The 20,803-nt window shown below is 44.5% G+C and overlaps 1 protein-coding gene across 4 annotated transcripts in view; it reads left to right on the top strand.

The window, feature by feature from the left end:
* The first annotated feature begins 9,847 nt into the window (after positions 1–9,847).
* Positions 9,848–20,803, top strand: part of runx1t1 (RUNX1 partner transcriptional co-repressor 1) — a 48,045-nt gene continuing 37,089 nt past the window's right edge. For all 4 annotated transcript variants that reach the window (XM_040188860.2, XM_040188856.2, XM_040188858.2 and 1 more), the window contains exon 1: positions 9,848–10,399. In XM_040188860.2, coding sequence (XP_040044794.1) covers positions 10,372–10,399 — 28 coding nt within the window. In that variant the 5' untranslated portion in view covers positions 9,848–10,371. The remainder of the gene's footprint in view (positions 10,400–20,803) is intronic.

Genomic DNA, 20,803 nt, shown 5'->3' with positions numbered 1-20,803 from the left:
TTGAAAAATAATTACGAAGAAGAAAAAAAAACAAATGCAGAAAACACATTCAAAGAAATGTAATATTTAAAAAGCAGCACCGCAGGACCTGGCGAGTTAATGGCTGAAAGGGCTCCTGCTTTTCAAGTGTTTTTCTGAGCTTTGATTGCAATTTGGAGGAGGAATTATCTCATCGGGGTGCGTTGGTGGAGGGAGGTCGGCTCTGGCTGTGAAGTGCTTGTCATTACCAAGATCTCGCTCCTTCTACTTCTCTTGTTCCCTTTGTCTTATTCTTTCCCCCTCTCTCTATTTTGTCTGACTCCTCTAGTTGTAGATGTTCTGTGACTGCAGCTTGACATTATCAAAATATAAGTGATGGCACCACACACATTAAAGGAAATACTATTTGTTTTTATACATTGACATGTTAAAACCTGTATTTCTACCCAAACCTTTTATGAAATATACGTACGATTGTTGGATTATAATTTTTAACTAAGAACTACCAGCAGAAATCCTACTTGCGGTCCATTAACTCCCACGTTCACACACACATGCGTGTGTACACACATATTAATCTGTCTCTTCCATCGCGATGCACCCAGTTCATGGTTCAGGTTCATTTTCCACATTCCTCTCTTCCCATGAATTGACGACCACTGTGTGACTTAAATGACTCTTTTTTTTAAATGCCGTGGGCACTAGGGTCATGATACTTACCCTTAATTACTGCGCCACATTATCAAAATCAAGCACTTTCCTCCTCTCTCACACTGCTAATTAAATTGTTCCGATTGCCGATGCAGTTTGGAAGCAAAAAACAGGAGGGAACTAGTAGAGAGAAAGAGAGGAGAAGGCACTACCATAATGAAGGCAACCTGCTCTAAACCTATAAACACATGTTATTTGTACAGGCGTCACAATTTCCGCAAAACATAGAATATTTATCTGAATCTTCTAGGCTGAAAATAGCAGAGGAATGGCTGTGCTGTACTGACATAGAGGTGTTTTTTTTTTAGTTCATGTCACTTGAAATAACAGATGCTGGATCATTCAGCCATTTATCCACCACATTTATCCGTCCATTTTGACTTCCCTCGCTAAGCAGCTTTCGCTCACTCTTAATCACAGCGTCATGCGTCCAGGTGTTTGCACCGACTGCGGCTTGTCCCGTGCAATGAACTCGTCACACTTGGTAATTAATCATTGCGATGACAGATGTACTAAAAAGCATCTTCATGCTAAATGGCCTTTGCTTGCTTGATGTGGCCATGAGTGGCAGTGAGGTGTTGAAAAGGTCGTCCTGTGTGAACACGTTGTGTTTTCATTGGTGGTCAGTGTTGGGAGTTACAAAGTAACGTATTACTGTAATTCCACTACTTTTAGCGGTAATGAGCATGTAACAAAGTCTTTTTTTAAATAAATCAATGCAGTTACAATTACTGAAATTGAAATGAGTTTGTTACTCGCGTTACTCTCTTTTATGACGCGAAGCGGAGGGCCGGCAAATAGTAAGTAAATAGCTGCCTGTCAGCACAAAATAGTTGTGGCCACCAAACGTTGTGTGTCACAGAATAGTCGCCGTACGTGCATGTAAACAGCATCGCGTTGCTCATGACGAAAGAGCGCAGCCCCGCGAATGCTGCAGGCGCCGCTCCACGCAAACAACCAAGGCTCCACTTTACACGGACTGCAGTGCAGCCGATAAACCGGCCAGAGCTGAATAGATTGATTGCTCGCTATGTTGAAGATGAGATGCATCCTGTCAACTGTCGAGTCAGTTGCCTTCAGGCAAATGCCTGAAACTGTTATTTTGTATTAAGTTAAGTATTAAAAAGGACTTTTGTACTATTGCTTGATTTGAAGGGCTGTTGCCCTGTTGATTACCATGAATAGGTCTAAAAAATATGTTTATTGTGTTTGTTCAGTACTATTTATATTCATTACATTTAAAAAGCAGACATAAATGTAACTTAAAAGTTACTTTCCAGAGTATCTAATTACTTTTGATACACAGTAACTGGTAAGTTATTCAATTACCTTTAAAAGAAGTAACTAGTAACTGTAACTAAATACTCATTTTCAGTAACTTGCCCAACACTGTTGGTGGTCCACATGTCTTTAGGTCTCTGTAGCCATGTTTCCATTCTCATAGCTCTGTAACGGCAGAATTCAAACTTCCCGAGAATTTCCAGTTGACAACCTCTTTTACTACATTCATTGGAGGAATACAGGTTATCGCCGTAGCGCCAATTTCTGGCCAAACTCCGCTGTAACTAAGTTTATTTGCTAATGGTAATTTGCATTTCTTTTTTGTTACATTTCAAAAGTTTGCTTAAAATTTTCAATTCAACTTTGCCTCACGCCTTGTGCCTAAACCAAAGCCTTTACACACAGACAGCCATATTATGTTGTATTTGTTGCATTTTCCTGGTGCGTCTTTAGGCAAAAACAGGGCAAAATTAGGTTGGTTTATGTAGATCGAGAGAGGAGGAGATGGAGATATAATGTGAAGTGTGCTACATACTTATAACATATAATTATGACATATAATTATCTATAAATATCTGTTTGTTAAAGAAGAGGAACTTAGAAAAATTAAATGGAGGTGTTTTATATTGATCGGGAAATAGCAATACGAGGTTGAATGCCATAAAATGTCTCTATGGACCTACATCAACATCTAAATGTTCTTCATATCTTAAGTATAAGCAATCTGTAAACATATTATGATTTTATTTAAAAATGAGAATTCTTTAAGTCGATTCATCATAAGATGTTTGGGTGTTAAAGAAACCCTCGGGCTAACTTATAGTATAAGTCAGTATGACACTGGACGTGTACGAACTATTTCATCTGCAATATCTGCAAAATAGTTAATTATCTCTTTTCAAATTAAAAAGTTTTTAGATTAATTTGAAATAAACTATCAACCTCATTTAAAGATTCACACAACCTTTAGTGTATCGTATCCCTCATCGTTGTTGGATCAACATTCATGCTTCCATTACTGACATGCTTTTTCTATATGCTACTCTTCTCCTTTGAAATACAAAATAAAGGTATGTGGCTCTGCCTTGCGTTACTATAGCTACCATACTGCAGCAACACGGTTCATGCATTATGCATACCAGTATGCCATAGGTGCTATCCAATGTCACAAACATGCACAACATGCTCCTAATATAATACACGGCTTCAGTTATCATGATGACTTTTCAATGCCCACGACCGTGTAGAGGTAGATGGATGGGGGAGTGAAAATGAAAGGAAAAATGGAAGGGGTGAGAAATGGATGAGTGTGGTGATGTCGGGGTTCGCCCATTTGTCAGTGTGTGATAGCGTCAGTATGCGTGAATACGGCACATTGGAAGCAGCAGAAAGAGGTGAAAATGAGCACCGATGTGTTTTACTCGCCCACCTTCAAATGTGACTCGGTTGTGCGTCGCTCTCAGCCTTTGATGACCTTTCGGCTGTTGCTGCTGTAAGCAGAGTGACCCGGCTGCACTCATTAAAACCAATGGAACGGATCATTCCCCGCTAATTGTTTTCCACTGACAAATGGCCCCTCTGATTCCAGGAGAATGCTGCAGGGGGGGCCCGAAAGCCTCGATGACTCCGACTTCACTAATGAGAACTTCTACTCTGTGAGCGCGTGTGTGCGTTTGTGTCTGTGAGTAACATGCAGTGTAAATGTACGCCTGTTAATCTGCACAAGTGTGTATTTTGTGGGTTTTTTTTTACATTTGTGCTGCCAGCCTCCCTCGCTGTGCACTGGCATGTGTAAGTCGGAAACACTGCTACATTAGCCTCAACATAAGTCATTAAGGCATTTTCATCCTGTCAATCAGCCCAACGCCGAGGAAATGTTAACACTTTTTTAAACTATTGTATCAAACTGCTTATAAAAAAATAATCATTATTTACAGCCGAGCGCATTTCATGTGATGCGGCGGCAGCAATCATTTTAGTGGCCTGGATATAATTTTGCCCACATTAACACTGTGGGTTAAACATTTCTACGGCGTCAGCCAACGCGGTTGTCGTCATTCAAATTAGATCAAACAAATCGGCGACACCAGCTTCTCCCGAAGCGCCCGTCTTCTTCTCTCTCCGTTTCCCTAGTCAACCGCTCTGTTTCAGTCATGCAGACTTAACCATGGTCGTCTTTTGACCAACGCATCCTGGAAGACACATGTAAGTATCTCGCTCTCTGATGCGCGGAGCAGCAGGACTACAGGATTCCTTTCAAACTCAACTAAAACTGCTTTCGGTTAAGGATAGAGAACAAATGTCGTGGTTTGAAAACTCTATGGTTCAAGGTTTGGTGAGAATTTGGCATTAAATTGTTGTTTGGAGGACAGTTTGCTTCCTTTGTTTTCTTTTTCTCCGCAGCTTTCGGTGTATTTCAATGGTCCTTCCACCATTTTATCCACTTTAAAGTGCCGCAGCCTTTCTGATTTATGATCCATCTCTTTGTACTGCATACTGCCACACACACACACACACACACACACACACACACACACACACACACACACACACACACACCTCGCTTCCTCCCCTTTGTCCCTCTCTCTCCTTCCACCTGTTCCATGGTCCACTGGATGACTGTGAATCCTATTAGGGGACACCCTTCAGCACCGCCACCCCCTCCTCCGCCACACTGGCTGGCACTAATCCATCAGAGGGGCAGTCAGCCTCTGCACCACCCCACCACCACCCAATCCCCAATACCCGCCAGTGCCCAGCGCTGCAGCAGAGGCCCCAGCTGGGGGACCGCCAAAGCTTGGTTGTTATCAGATGACGGATAGCTTCATATCAGGTGTATAAAGCGGGGCGGGCGTCGGCGAAGGGCCATCTGGCCGATGATTTGGCGGAAGTTGGGGAAGTCGGGTCTGCAAGCGAGGTGTAGCAAGATGGGTGAGGATGATGGATGGGGCCAGGAGCATCGCTGCCAATCACGGCAACCTTCGGTAGCTGTTATGCAGGCATGTGTGGAGGAAGCGTTTCACATAAGAATGGAGATGCACAGAATCTCTCTAACGTCACCTTCCTCCCAGTCCGTCGTCTCTCTTTGTTCTCCTCTGAGAAGATCTTTGCTCTTTCCACATTACATCTTTCCGGTTGCATCACACTCCCTCTCCTGTCTGTACTCTTCCCGACTCTCTTTCCAACATGCGCTGATGCCATTTTAAATTCAATATCTGAGGGGAGAGCAGTTTTCCCTCTATAACTTTAACTGAAGAATTCCATTTGACCGCAGCGATCGGTATGCACTGCATTTTTATTCATTAGCTGAGAGAAAACAACTTAATTTCTCAAGAAGGTGAGTCATTTTAATTTGAGTATTGTGCTATTAAATTGAATATGTTCAAACTTTTGGACCAGTGGTAGTATCTCAAACTGCTATCTTAGTAGAATCATATAAGGCAGTTATCATTTCATCATTAAATACTAAAAAACTACATTTTTTGCTGATTTCTTTTATTGTTAGTAATTTTTCTCTATATTGTCAATTCATCTAGATGTGTCCTTGTGGGCCGTGGATAAACAGTGTGTTCATAATTCAGTGAAAACAGTGAGTACACACTTTGTTTCTGCAAGACAAAGGAGTAATGTTAGCTGCTTAATTACTTTCTGAGCGAATACTTTCATCAATTGAATTCCATTGTACATTTGTTCCACCACCGACATCAAGAGGCTCAGAGGATGATTCATCGCAACAAAGAGGTTACCTCAGCTGTCGAAACAGAAGCTTTGCGGGTTAGAATTATAAAGAGGGCAAAACCTTCGCAGCAAAGGAAATGCTCTTATTGGATGAAATCTGTGGATATTGGGGGATCTCCTGTTAAGTTTTTGTTTTCGCAGTTTATTTAAGATGTGTGTGTGTTTCAGTCGTTTAAAACATGTAAATTAAAGCAGGCTTCCTAATGTTGACGACATGCGTTTTAAAGGTCTCACTGATTTAGCACATTTCCAGTTGTTAAAACGTGGTCATGTCTTGGAATATTAATCCACTCTGTCGCCCGCTCTGTAAAATCAGGTGTAAACTTTAAAATCTGCGAGAGAAAAAACGGAAAACCGATTAACTTGAAACCATCTTGAACGTGAACACTGGGATGTCGTGTTTGCTAGCTGTCAAGACATTTAGCCAGTCGTAAGTTGTAATGATCATTTACATTCTCACGGAAGACAGCAAGGTTGTCAGTTTTCACCCACTTAGTTTGTCTCCTTTCCTGAATTCCATAGTACCACAGTGTGCAGATCCCTAGACACTAAACCTGCATAAGATGCTGCACTGCAGCTGCTATCCCATCATGCAGCTCTTTCTCTCTTCCTCCCTCCCACAATCCATTTCCATCTATAAAAGGAGGGTTGGGGATTTAGTTTGAGATGTTACATTTTCACAGGCATGTCCTACTTCCATCATTCAATATTTTGTGATTTAGTTTGGTATGTAATGCCATGTTGATGGTGGAATGTCATGTGGCAGAAATAACTCAACCAATACCCTTCACATGTATCAATTGTGAGCCAGTTAGCATGGAATTGGATGCATATACCAGAGTATATGCATTTTCTATTCTATCATCCTCGGGAGGGTAATCATTAAAGGTCTTATTAAATCGTTTAACGGCCGCTTCAAGACTTCGGACAAGCTTCTTTATAGGCTCCTGTGAGGGTTTTGGAATTTTAGATTATAGCAACGGATTATCATCACTTATATAACAAAGTAGCGTTTTACAATGCAATTTTTAGGTAATTAAGCACTGACGGAAACATAGTTCTTGTTCATATATTTTCGCCAACAGATCCCACTAAAGTGCTACGCTACGCACCAGCCTAAGTAAGCTTCTTTGCATTAGTTGTCCCTGTGCTCGTCCTCCTGCTGGTGGTGCGGATGATTTTAGGCCACTTGGCTTCAGGCTTTGTTGACCCTTTGTCCACCCGATGCCAAATAATAACAAGGTTTTGAATGCCACTTGTTTACTGTCAACTCCCAACTTATATTGGTATTTTATGGCTTTGTCTCCACGAATTCAGTGTGTGTGTGTGTGCATGTGCACACGTGTGTGTGTGTGTGTGTGTGTGTGTGTGTGCGTGCGTGTGTGTAGGTGTGCGTGCACACGTGTGTGTGTGTGTGCTACAGGTGGCCGCCCAGTAGGTGGGAAAATGCAGGAAGTCTGCTTGTCTGTGTCCACATGTATCAGACGCAGCATGTTTTTCCCTTTCAGAGGCGAGGTATCCTGTGTGTGTGTGTGTGTGTGTGTGTGTGTGTGTGTGTGTGTGTGTGTGCGTCCTCACATGAGCTTGTGTGTTTGTGCGGGTTGCCGATCACACTCGGCGGGCCGACTTCCAGGAACCCCTGCAGCAAAAACAGGCACTGTGTGTTTCCTGCTCTCACGCACCGTTATCACAGGACGCATGCAAACACACACACACACACACACACACAGATCACTGCCCTATTCTCTTTTCCCTTGCAGGTTTCCTCAACGCCTATCCTTGTGCCTCCGGCCGTCAAGATGTTTCTCTGTGATTGCCATGAGAAAACTTGCTCACCGGGAACAATCTAGATGACACAAATAGGCGAGGAGTGACTGCATCCTCACAGCCCTGCTGTTTTTTAGTTTTTTTTCTGACCCCCTCAGGTTGCTCGGTTTGAGTGGGGCACGTTACCTCTGGCACCTCTCTGGTGCCCGACTCGCAGCGCACATCTTTCCTCAAAGACGTATTCGGCACGAGCTTCCCTTCCGTCCTTCGTCTCATAATGAACTCGGTCTCACTTTCTTACCGTTCGATACTCCCTGCCGCCCCGTTCCGTCTCCCAGCATCTCCCCCTACATCTATTCACACATCCCGCGCAGCCCGCTGCCATTGTCAGAAATCGACAAAAGGACGCAGACTGTAAAATGGAAACAGAGCACATAGTCCTTGCTCTGTGCTTTTGAGATTGCTGTAGAAAGTATCTATCTATATTCCCTTTGAGAACACAATAAGACTCATCACAAAAGCAGTGAGACAAGGGAGAGATGAGACAGAGAGAGAGAGTGAAAAAAAGGGATTTGCACAATGGAACTGTTGCAAACAATTGCCATTAATGGCATCATCTCTTCCCAACAGAGATTGCGTTGAGGGAACATCAGCTCTGTGTCGATGGTAATAATCTGCTGAATGTTTTACAAAAAATGGAAACCGTTACTTGATCACGCTGCTCTATAGACTGGACAAAGTAATGACAGTAAAAATATGTTATATGTTAAGTAAAGACACCTAGAATGAATTATACTGTATTTCAAGTGTATCCTTTGTATTTCTCATAAACCAGGGAGCAACCATGTAGTAGACTAACAACAGACCAGCGGAAAATGGTATATTTGTTAAGACCGCCTTAACGAGTAAGTTGACTTCAGGCGTTGTTCATTTGTTTCAGTCCAAATGCCTCAAAGTATCTGAGCATAACAAAATAGAGGAGCCTTTCCTTGCGTTGTGACGCTGTGAATGGACTTTCGGTGCACGACTCTGTTCAACCATGCGGTTCAAGTGGACCGGTTGTTATCACCGAGTTGTAAATGTAGCTTCTGCCCTGTGCTTTCACATGCTCTGCGGGCGAGATGACTTCCAGATGGTCTGGGGAAAGTGATTGCCTTAGGTTACCGCGGGCCAGCCTGCCTGTGCTTTTGCTTTCAGTTGAGGGAAAGATAGAGATGCAATGTGTGTGTGTGTGTGTGTGTGTGTGTGTGTGTGTGTGTGTGTGTGTGTGTGTGTGTGTGTGTGTGTGTGTGTGTGTGTGTGTGTGTGTGTGAAGTCATGCATCACGCAGTCCCAACCTGCTCAAATGGTTGGTTCTCGTCCATCACACTCCACTGATATGCAAGTAGTTCTCAAAGAGGGGTCCAAGAATTGCTACGGGCCCCTGAGGACACTCCGGTGGGTCTCAAGCAAGACTAAATAAATAACGTGGTTCATTAGTGGAACGTGTAGGCATCCGTACATCGGTCTGATATCTGCCCACCTAAAGCAACAATTGATTTAAAGCTTTGGTTTCTTTTGTTTCCATGTCTGGCTTGAAACATTGAAAGAGCTGTGAGCCATTGGACCCTCAAAAAGTATTGTCAAGGTAATTAATTGGGGACAGAGGCACAAATACCACTAAAAGAGAATATATTCTGTACAAATATAAGCACTGGAGAGGTGGATTATCTTCCGATGTGCCATTTGTTCGGTATTATTAGTATTTAATATTCCAAACTTCTGACAGTAGCTAACAATTGGGAGCAAATTATAACTACTTTTGGAAATTCTAAGAAAATTCTTGTTCATGGACTGTTGGATCAGGCAGGCGGAGATGACAGTCTGGTGCTGATATAACATTAGCGCCCCCCCCTAAATTTCTTTCCCAAAAAGGCAGTGATGCTTTGGTGATGACACATTCTCTCATTCAAGTATAGACGCCTTTTTTCTTCCCCTTCGATTTTCAACTCTTGTTGGATTAGTGAGCGAGAAAGAAAAAGTGAAACGTGAAACTCTTCTATTGAAATCACATTGAAAAACATTCGATTTCATCACAACCAGTTTGGACGGATCAGATCATTCCCAAGACATGATGGAAAGAAGAAAAAAAAAACTCAAAACAAACCCAACCTCTCCTTTAATGCTCGAATAACTCCCCGCGTCCTTGTACCCGCATGCTCACCGTGGGAGCCGCCGGTACAGTAGAAAACACTTGGACTTGACCCGTACCCCCCCCCGCTTTGTCCCCAACCTGTTTTTTGGACACAGATGCTGGTGCACAGTCGCCGCCCCCCCCCCCTCAGCAGCGCGTCGGACCGCCCACCGCCACCTGGCTCCGCTGCGCACCGCCGACTGGAGGCAGAGCGCCGCTACTCCTCTTACCCAACGGAGACGCAGAGAGACGAGGACCCCCGTTTCACCGAGGCTGTGTGCATGCGTTTTTGGTTTTACCTCCTATGTAAAGAAAAAAAACAAAAACAAACGATTTCCACCAGCTAGACCGAGTCAACGCTTTTAAGGATTTTTTTTGGGAGAGGGGTGTTGGGAGGAAAGTGAGAAAAGGCGCATAGGAAAAGCCGACGGGTGCCATCGCGCACTGCTGCATCCTCCCTCCTCTCCATCTCTCCGGCTGCGCGTCTGCGCTTTTACAAAGCTCCCGGCTTCTTCCATCCTTGAATTCCGCTATTGTGAAGCCGCGAGCTCGCCTCCTCCTCCTCCTCTACTCGGGGAGTCTGAAGCCAGCCGCTGGAGCCCCTGAGAGCTCGCCGGACTCGGCGGCTTTCTTCTGCGCGATACGAGCGAATCATCGAGGGGACCTTTGCGCGGAGTCGAAAGGACTGGAAATTATTTAGCCCTCTCACAACAACGTACCGCATGGTGGGAATTTCTGCCTCTTTTCAGTGTAAGTGGCCTCTCTCTTGCTAATGTGATTTGCTTTTTTTTTGTATTTTTTATTTTAGTGGTCTGAGATGAACTGCTGGGACGAGTGTGTTGCGGGCGTTTCTATAGGTTTATCAGTGAAATTGGTTTATTTTTTTATGAATTGAAGTTGAATATTATTCTAAAATTAAAGCATGACCGCTCATATTGAAATATCTACTTTATGAATCAAGTTGATTGGCGTGTTTTTGCAACAACAACCAGCTTCACCTTTGCTTTCTCTGAATTACTGGTTCCGTTTGTTTAAATACTCACAGCTGTCCCTGCATGTCTCCATTAAAATCAGACATGGTTCACGGGCAACAAGCAACTTCAATTCTCACATCACGTTTGCTCCGTTTCGATCTGCAGGACGCACGTTTAGAGGTGAATAGAAAGCACCTTCACTCCACAATAACCAGCGGGACAATAATGTGCCACCAAGTGCCGAGAGTAAGGTTTCAAATACATACCTAAAAATATACTGCTTAATATTCCTAAAAGGGTATTTTCAAACTAAGACGAATCATGACTATATGAATAACATGATAACTTGGATGCAGCGCCGCCTTTTCCAATCTGGCGTTGCTCACAAAGACACTTTGCATTTCACAGTTTGCATTTTGAAGACATCCTCCGGAGCTCCGTCACAACTGTCAAACGCATCTTCTCAAATCATAATGAAGTTTCCTATCTCCACCCGCTGCCACTTTGGCATCACCACACAACCCAAAAAGCGCAAAGAAAAATAAAGGTTCTCTTTTTTATAAAAAAAAAAAAAAAAAATGCCAGACCTGCGGGTCGGGGGACGGAGGGAGACGGCTGGGACTCGACCTGCTGTCGATGCCCGCCTGTTCTCACGGCTCGGATTAGGGAGGGAGGCGAATATCTCCTGGAACCCCACAGGGCTTTGGACATTTTATACGCATGCCGAACGGTCCCACGCAAAGATTTGCAGGCATCCAAGAGCGTGATTGTTAACTCCTCCTAAAAGCGTGACCCACTGCAGCTGTAGTCTGCCCCTATAAATATGGATTTTTTAAATAGGAGAGGTGTTTATTAGAAGTGGCATTCAGCATTGAGGTAGTGGCACACGTCTCTAAATCCAACAAATTATATTCCACTGATAAGGATGCTCATGATGTATTCAAGGGATCCAAGCGGAGACTCAATATTTTTTATTATTAGCTTCAGTATCCTCATTATTTCCTGCAGTGGTCATTCTGATTGAATTGGTTAACCAGGCCTTCATTTGGTTGTGTCATCCTTTGTTGTTTGTTTACTATTCTGTGACCACTGGGACTTCTATTAAAGTAGTGACCTGCCGAGAGACAGATTTAGAGAGAGAGAGAGAGAATGAAAGGTAAACAGAGCTGGTGATGAGGGCGGGAGTAAATGATAAGTGCTGTTTGCAGGTTATCACTGTGTTTGTGTGCGTGTCGGTTGCAGATGTGTGTGTGTGTGCTGGCTGTATAAACAGACTTGTATTAACGTTAGCTGCTAACTCTCAGTGGTCCAGGCTCCGCAGCATCAGCCAGCACTTCCAGGGGCCATCTGTCCAGCCACCAGCCTGCCTCACACCTGTTCCCCCCCCTCCCTTCTCCTCCCAGCTCTCCGGCTGTGGGGTCAAATGCATCAGACCGCACTCACAGATACAGACGTGGCCTTCCAAAAATGACGGCAACCATTTTATTATCGCCTTCACACTCACGCAGTGGTGCACACAAGCACAAAGACACGTACACACCCCCTGGTTGGCAAGTTTTTTGTCCTTTTTGATTGCTAAGAGCTAATATGTTGTGTTGTATGATGCATGAAGGCTTGTTATTTGATGAAGCGCAAACAAATGTATCGTGTGGCTCAATGTCTTTGAGTTGCAAAGTTATCAAGAAAACAAATCTCTTGCAAGTTGTTTTTGTCTATAGCGCACAGAAGCCGTACAAGCCGGCTACATATGACATAAACGCTGTCAAGATTAGGGCAGGTTTGCTTGTTGTTCCTTTGTACTTGGAATAAGTGATCTTCCCTGTGGGCTTCAGTTGACTGATAAGAATCTAATCTAACTGTAATGACCTGAAATTCAATCCGGAAGGTTTGTTTTCCCCATCACTCAAGACAAAAACAAGAAAAACCTTCCACGCTCATCTTTCCTCCCTGCTGTCATTGGCAGTGTGCAGGGATGGAGATGGTTGAAATAGGCACGAGTTGCATTGGAAGCAACCATGCAGTCAGGGGGCCGATGTCGGTGGCAGAATTGGATACTAAAACCACTGTTCCATAGACTCCTTCAAGACGTATAAATCTGCTCTGATTATTCAGACATCTCTTACCAAGTCCCAGTGTGAATTATGGAGGGAGTGTGTGTGTGTGTGCGTGTGTCTGCATGCACCTACACACACACGCCCTTGTAGATCAATAAGCCCATTGATGGTTATCAGCGAGAGGGCAGTTCTCTTCACTACTTATTGAATTTCATCACCCATGAAAGAGCAGCCGCGGAATAAAAATGACTCGCATACGTGTGTGGGTCTGTGTATGGATTTGTGTGCAGGTGTGTGTGCGTGTGTGTGCTCGCTTTCAGGCCCTCACAAAAGCAGGAGGTCTTTGTTTTATTGTAGCTGTGAGTTGGCCTTTACAGGAGCTTATTTAATGTCAAAGTCAACAGTGAGCACTACAAACTGATTTTATTGGCCTTGTTTGTGTTTTTACGCCGTATAACACGAGACTTATAAGTGAAGACGTCTGACGGTTCAACAACTTTAATGGACGCAGTTAAAGCTTTTATACTTCCCGCCATTAACGGAACAAACGCAAAATCTTCTTCATAGTCAGTTCCTGAATGGGGCCAAATGTCTTCGTACTTTTCATGAAAACACAAACATACAGTAGAGGTGAAGCATTTTTAACGCATCGGGCAGGTTGGATCTACGTGATAGGTTAGAGTTCTCGGACTAAAACACGCTGACACGTGCAGAACAACATAAACACGCACACGCCGCTCCGTTATTCCCCTCTATGTTTTATACCAAGATTCAGCTGCTAATTAACTTCACTTTCTCAAACTGTATCGCACACAGGCAGACTGCCACACACACACAGACACACACAGAATCTCTCTCTTAGGCTCCTTCTCATGATTTCTTTCTCCTCATGCTCTCTCTCTCTCTCTCTCTCTCCCACTGTTTATTTTTCTGCCTCCATCTGGAGTCGGCTGATATTGTAATCGCTCTAATGCACATTGCCTTCCCCTCACACGCACACACACACACACACACACACACACACACGCACACACGCACGCACACTCACATACATACATACAATGTGCCATCCTGACAAGCCCCTTTTCTTATTCCAGAAGATAAGCCACTGGTTGTGATTCTGTGACTGTGTGTGTGTGTGTGTGTGTGTGTGTGTGTGTGTGTGCGTGTGTGTGTGTGTGTGTGTGTGAGAGAGAGCTTTAAGCAAACGTGCAGGTGTGTGTCTAATAAATACAAAGAGACACACACAAAAGTGGGTTTCTACCCTCCACTCCGGTAACGGTAACGATATTGAATGAGCACTTCTCGGCGATGCGGAGCGGCGATAATGCGGCTGATGTTACCCATTATCGCTCACCTCTTCGATATTCACCTGACACACAATTTGCATTTAAAATGGAGACAGAGAAAGGGAATTCAGCGGTGGAAGTGTTTGTGTGTGTGTGAGAGTGGTTGTGTGTGTTTGTTTGTTTTTGCATGATTTTCTGTGACTGTTGTATGAAAGGGAAAAGTGTGTACGTGTGTGGGCACACGTGAAAAGAGATTACCGCGCCGGCATCTCTAATTGCTTTTGTTTTGTGAACCAGGAGAGGTTTTGGGATGTTGTGTGGCGGGGACGCGTGTGCGCACACAAACGCTCACACAAACGCAGGAGGCCACACAGACGGGCTTGATTGATGGGCGAGTATGAGCTGTGAAACGGTGCGATTAGGAGCCCTTTTTTTTCTTCTTCTTCCTAGTTCACTAGAGGACAATTGTTGAAGACCAGACCGTCCTGCTTTGCTGTCAGTCCATAAAACCGCACCATAAAAGTCGTTTCTGTCCTTGTGTGTGCGCGCGAATGTACGCGCGTCGGGGGGAGAACAGACAGACGGCTCTTAAAATAGACAAAAAAAACAAGAGGCAGAAGATCTGACAAATTGACAAAGAAAGAGACAAGGAAAGGACAAATAAGAGCGAGAGTGAGGGTGGAGAGAAACTCCACCCCCCCGTCACGCTTTAGTGCTTTTAATCACCTAAACCAAGGTTGCTTCCTCCATAAAAACCCTACATTGTTAGCGTTGACCTCCAGGAGCATGTGCAAGTAATTATTTTTCTATCCTTCGGTTACTGTTTTAAAAGGACATAATTTACGATCACCATCCCTGCTTATCAGCTTGGGAAGCCCCTCATATTTGATCTACAGCACGGCCCCCCTCTCATTAATTTTGATGTATGGATTTGGACAATGCACTTTAAGAAAAGGGCAGCCGCCGGAGTGGAGGCCCGACGAGGCTGGTAAAGAAGAAGAAGTGTAATCAAGCAGACAGACAGAGGGAGAGAAGCGCAGATCAATAGATGCAGACATCGGACCCTCTGTTTTTTACCTGTGAGTATTGACGTGTTCAGTCAATTAGCGAGAGAGAAGAAGAAGACCGAGGGGGGAATTGTGTGTGTGTGTGTGTGTGTGTGCCCGTGTGCATGGAGGTTTGTGCGTTGAGCTATGCGTGCATATTTGTGTCAGGAGATGGACACGTGTGTCGGGTTATCGTGGACGTGTGAACCCATGTGCAGTACATGGGTGTGAATAGGAGCACAAAGCCACACACACACACCTTGTGTTTCAAAATGTGTTCCTTTAATGACCGTAATAAAAGAACCGTGTTGTTTCAAGCCGTTCAGCACACGGACTCAACTAAATCACCGCTTCCTCTACTTGCTGGTTAAAATCACACCGCTGCATCCAAATAATGAGTCTCTTTTCTGTTTTTTGTGGATGAATGTGACTTGCATGATGGGTATTGTAGGAAGAGAAGAGAGGGCTTCCAGCTGTTGTCGGTTAGTGTCACAGACAAACAGGGAGACGGCACAATGGGACAAAAGGCCACTCGCTCCATTTGATTGTCTTGTTGTCAAACCGACAGCAGGTGCCTTTAATGATAAACGCTGAGTCAATTATTTCAAGGAAGGGCCATTTCGGAAATTGGCTCAAAGAGAGCGAGAGGCACAGGAGACGGTGGGGGTTACATAAAGAAATGAAAAGAGATGGTCCATTTTTCCTAAATGAGGCCAAGTAAAAGACCCCTTTTTGTTTAACCTTTAGTGCATCCTGTCCCTGGTATCCCCCCCTCGCACCTCCATACACAGCTAACCTTCAAAAGCATGAATTTTCTCGCCACCCCGCTAAGTGTGTGTGTGCTCACGGTTGATAAAATCTTTGCCGGGAAAAAAATTACATTCTTTTTTACCTCAACAATAATAACATTTGATGGCATTCCTACCTCCAAAAAATAGAAGATTATGTTCACAACAATCATGCTCACTGTTTCTCCCCTCCGATGGGACACAAAAAGTCCTGTTTTCAGGCTGAAGATGGTGGTTAAGTAAAGAAATGGCGAGCTGTGAGGGTACGGTGTGTGACTATAGCTGGATCAATTAAGATACCCATCTATCAAAGACATTTATATGTCTGTATCTGTTTCTGTGGTGTCATCCGATATACATTCATGACCCCAGCTGCTCTTATGGATTTGCGATTGACAGCCCTTTCATCAAAGCATCTGTTCCTCCCCTCTGTCGCACTCTCACCATATGGACATGTCATCCTCAGCTGCGCGTTTCATAGTAGCATAGATGATGTGTCTCCATGGAAACCAAACTGCACTCTTTAGAAATATGATATGAACTATATCTTTGGCCCCACGTGAGTAGGATGTCTCCACACACATGCATGGAAATGTACCTTGACATTTATCGTGTTTCATCCCGGGTCGGCGTGATGGTGGACTTGTGCAGATTTGGGCCTGATACCCGCGTCGCTCTCTCTCTCTCTGAAGTTTTACGGCTCCTGCGTTGTACGGACGTGTTTGTCTTCTCAGCGCAATAGAGCCATTTGTGGAATCTAAGCATTTTTTCCAGGATATAATCAGCTCCAGATTGCGGACAAACCCTTGAGTCCCGGTATCACTGAGAGAAGGCGCAGAGCAGTGGAGGGAGAAGGGCTCTCACGGAGCAATAAAAATCCAGGAGAGAGCATAAATCCATCTCCCCTTGTAAGGCCTGAAATTTTTTTGCAGATGTTTCAAGATGTTTGGCCCATGTGATGGTAATTTCTTGCCCATCTGTCTTCTCTCTCCTCCCCCTATGTCTTTTTTTTTATCAACATCTGGTTTTCGGTGAAGCAGAGAAACAAGTATCCTTTATAAGCCAAGGGTTCCCAGTTCCCCCTCTGCCTGTGCTATTAACTTAGCCTCAACTACTGCTCTCTCTCGGCGCACACATACTCACACATGTTAACTATTACAAAGTCATACCATTCAGAAAATGTAATAACTTTCAGTGAGAAGGGGGAGATAAAGTATTTTTGCTTTTTTTATTTTATTCTCTCTTCACTTTTTCCATGACTGCAAATAATGTGGGGTTCTGGTTTTTATGCTCCCCCAGTGAAAGGACAAATGATTGCTTGGTTGTTAGTTTGGGGGATGCTTTAGTGAGAGGAAAGCCCCTTCCCCTGCAGCCTTTGAGCGGGACCCTCGGGTCTCTGTCTGCACCTCTACTACTTACCAGGAGTTCAGAGAATCAAGTGAGAGACGCGTCCAATGATTTAACAAGGAGACACAGTTATTTAGAAATGAAGGAACACACAAACCATTTTTGCTGCACACACCAGCAGTACAGAAACATTCTTTGGCCGTATTAAATTATCCGCATAATAATCCACAGCTGTGCCTATTATGTTTCCAAATTAAACCACCTGGAACACAAGGCTGAAATGCATGTCATGCAGTATGCAAACACACACACCTACACAAAGACACAAAGGTGTGCACTCGTTCGATTACTCGCGGACAGTAAGAAGTTTAATATGTAGAGACGACCAGCAGCTCGGCACCACGTGGGAAGGTTGTCACGCTAAAAAGCGTGTGAACAGCGACACGTTGACTGACCGGTCTACACATGCACACACACTCACATGTTTGAAAACACTCATTTTTCCTTATTTGATGCACAAACATGCACAACACTCCTCCTATCCTGCGTTTGTCATTTCGGCTTAACGAAGGCTCGCCGAGCGCATTGTTACTGCGCATTATATATTAAATCAGTGTTGTTACGGTAATGCCCAAAAAGAAGCAGCATCTTTGGAAGTTTGTATCACACGAGCAGGCTCTGTGTATTTAGATATAACAAGTCTTGGGTTGTGCTGCCACGCCGGAGGCTGCAACACGAGAAAAACACGGAGCCGCACGCTACCGATGCTCCCACCTCCTGGAGACGCTAATGCATTAGTCGTGCAACGCCACTGGCGTTTGCCTGATAGGACAATAACAACACACCCAGTCACACAAGTTCAAGCACACATGTGTTTATCCTGACCCCGTGCTTGTTTACTTGACCGTTTAAAGGGGATTACACAAAAAGCACGCTGTTGGTTTCAGTAATGAATAATAATTTAACAATGAAGAAATGATTTAGTATTAGATAGACCGTGTTAAACAGCCCCGGCTTTTAGAATTTGGGTTCCAGTGCTCGGTATAGACCAGTGTGGGAACCACCCAAAAGGGGTCTCTTGTGTTCTGGAACAAGAAACAGCAGAATTACGCAGGGTGCGTGAGCTCTATGTGTTTGTGGCTCTGATTTAAGCCTACTTGCCGTTGCCAGTTGGAGAACATGACCCTGGAAATAAGGAAAGTGGGAAACGAAGAAAATCAAGTGGGGCACATTTGTGAGTGACTCTAAACGGCTGCAGACCGCTGCCCGAAGCCACAGAGAGTCAAGGGGAGGGAGAGATGGAGCGGGAGAGAGAAATACCCCGGACGAGATGTTCAACAACGTTCACAGGTTTCCAAATTACTGAGCCGGGACACGAGCTTCAGCTCCTAGACCTCTAATGAGTTTTTGAGATTCTGTGTCTCCATTTTAGACAGCCACTAATGCTAAACTGCCTCGGCGCTGCCTTTTTTAAGGAAAAATAACATACAAAACTATCTCAACCTATATTTAACAAGTCCATGTGAAGGAGTTCACACAGCCGTCGTCTTAACCACAGCTTCTTGCAGGCCACAGTGTACACTTTATATAGCTGCTATACTGCGGTAGAAAAGTATAGTACAGCTGAGGATTAAGTGGTAGGGGGGAAATGTGTGGTATGTGGAAGAGAGTTGGTAGGAACGTGACACAGCCTGCAGCTAAAAGAGCATCTTTTCAGATTAAGTGTTCCTCATTGTGTGAGATCGATGGAGGCACACAGGTTTTTTGACGACTGAGGAAAGACAAAGCTGATTTTCATGCACACCGCGAGGGGAGTCGTATTAAATATATTGCTTCTTCTCATTTCCAACATGCCAGGGTTTTCATTCACTTGCTGCAAATTGAATGGAAATGTGGATTTAAATGTCTAGGAAAAATGCATCATGAGCGACAGAAATTCACAGATTCTAATAAAATGGTTAATCTACAGAATGAACATTTGTTATTGGCTGACAATATAACAAAATCTCTACATAATACACACGTAATGCCTCTGAAAACGTACACATTTTGTAACACAGAATGATGTGGAACCACAACCACGGAAACACAGTCACATACACACTCTCACATCCTTTCATCTTCAGAAAACCATCAATTGTGATCCTGCTGAGTTAAGAAAGGTCATACAGTTTCCCTCTCTAGAATCTCAGAGCAGCAATCAGGGTGCACTTGTGCCAGAGGAAGAAGCAAGGACATGGTGTTTCATTTTCCCAGTCTGGTTTCAGGGCGAGACGGGAGAGATACTCACTTATTGGTTATTGGTCACTTCATTTGTTACTGGCAGGAACGCGGTCCCTTACTGGCAAAACCACACCACAAGAAAAGCTTTGTTCTGTGCAGAAATAAGTTCACCCTGTGGCTTTCTCTTCCCTTTCTGCTGCCTTTCATTCCCATTCCAGCCATGACGGCAGTAACAACTGCAGAAATTGCTTAAAAAAATATCATATTTGCACTCACCTGTCTTATGCATATTCGCATGTGCATACATGTGCACATATGCGTGCATGTAACGCTTTAATTAGCACTCAAAATACACAGTTACAAAGTCTTTTGACAGTTGGCATAGCATATGTGCTCCTCTTGTTGTCATGGAAACAGCAGGGACCGACTGTGTGCGTGCGTCTTCACGAGCATGTTTCACCCCAAAGACCCCCAAAGTAGAGCAAAGGGCAGATCTCATCGGGAGGATTGTGACCAAATTCCGACGTCCTTCTTGTTCTCCGTTAAATCAAGGATTCCTCGTCTTAATGTTTGTCCCGATGAGTAATCGCCAGCTCTTGTTTGATTCACTCAGACAATGTCTGAAGACGGCAGATAGGACAGACTGCCGCTTACCCAGGAAAGCCGTCAGGACGGTGGGGTCAGGCCCAAGGCCGTCGCTCCCGACACCACCACCCTCCTCCATCAATTCCAAGACCACTGTTCCAACTTTAATAACCTGAAAAACAAGCAAAAACATCCTGGCTCATGTGCATAATGTGTGTGCGTGCACGTTTGTTTATGCATGGGAACGAGACATTCATCTGAACACTGCAATACTGGCTGTCACACGCGCACACACACACACACACACACACACAAAGGCTGTCGCCCTCACACACATCCTGACCCCGACCAGCCAACCATTCCCACCCCTCTCTTCTCCTTTGCTCTCTGGGCTCCTATCCTCTGGGCTTCCACCCCCCCCCCCCTCCTCCCTCCAGGTTCCCCTTCTGGTTCCCTTTCTGGTTCCTGACCACCGAGGCTATCTCTGGATGGCCGGCGGTTCCTCTTATTCTGCCGGCCCATTGTGTGGTGAGCCGGGCTGGGCCGTGGCCCCGGGGGCCGGGAGGGGAGCCAGGAATGACCTGGTTCCTGTTGCTGTAGTTGAATAGAGTGTAGCACCATTTCCATTAGTCCATCACAAGTGCTGCGAATCTGTTTTTTCAGGGTTATTTATTGTCAAAACAGTCTTATCAATGTCAGTTGTGGCGCAGTGTGTCTTCGATGATTAGAATCGGGGCTTTCGCTGTTAAAATAACGCAAGTCTATATTTAACATGTAGAAGATCCAGCCCAAAAAGGAAAGGCTTTCCACTGTGACTCAAAGGAAATACATTTTATTTATCTAGGAAA

This window comes from Gasterosteus aculeatus, chromosome 10, assembly GCF_964276395.1.
Source record: "Gasterosteus aculeatus chromosome 10, fGasAcu3.hap1.1, whole genome shotgun sequence".
Classification (NCBI taxonomy): Eukaryota; Metazoa; Chordata; class Actinopteri; order Perciformes; family Gasterosteidae; genus Gasterosteus; species Gasterosteus aculeatus.
Note: the sequence above shows the minus strand (reverse complement) of the source record. Positions and strands in the feature narration are given on the sequence as shown.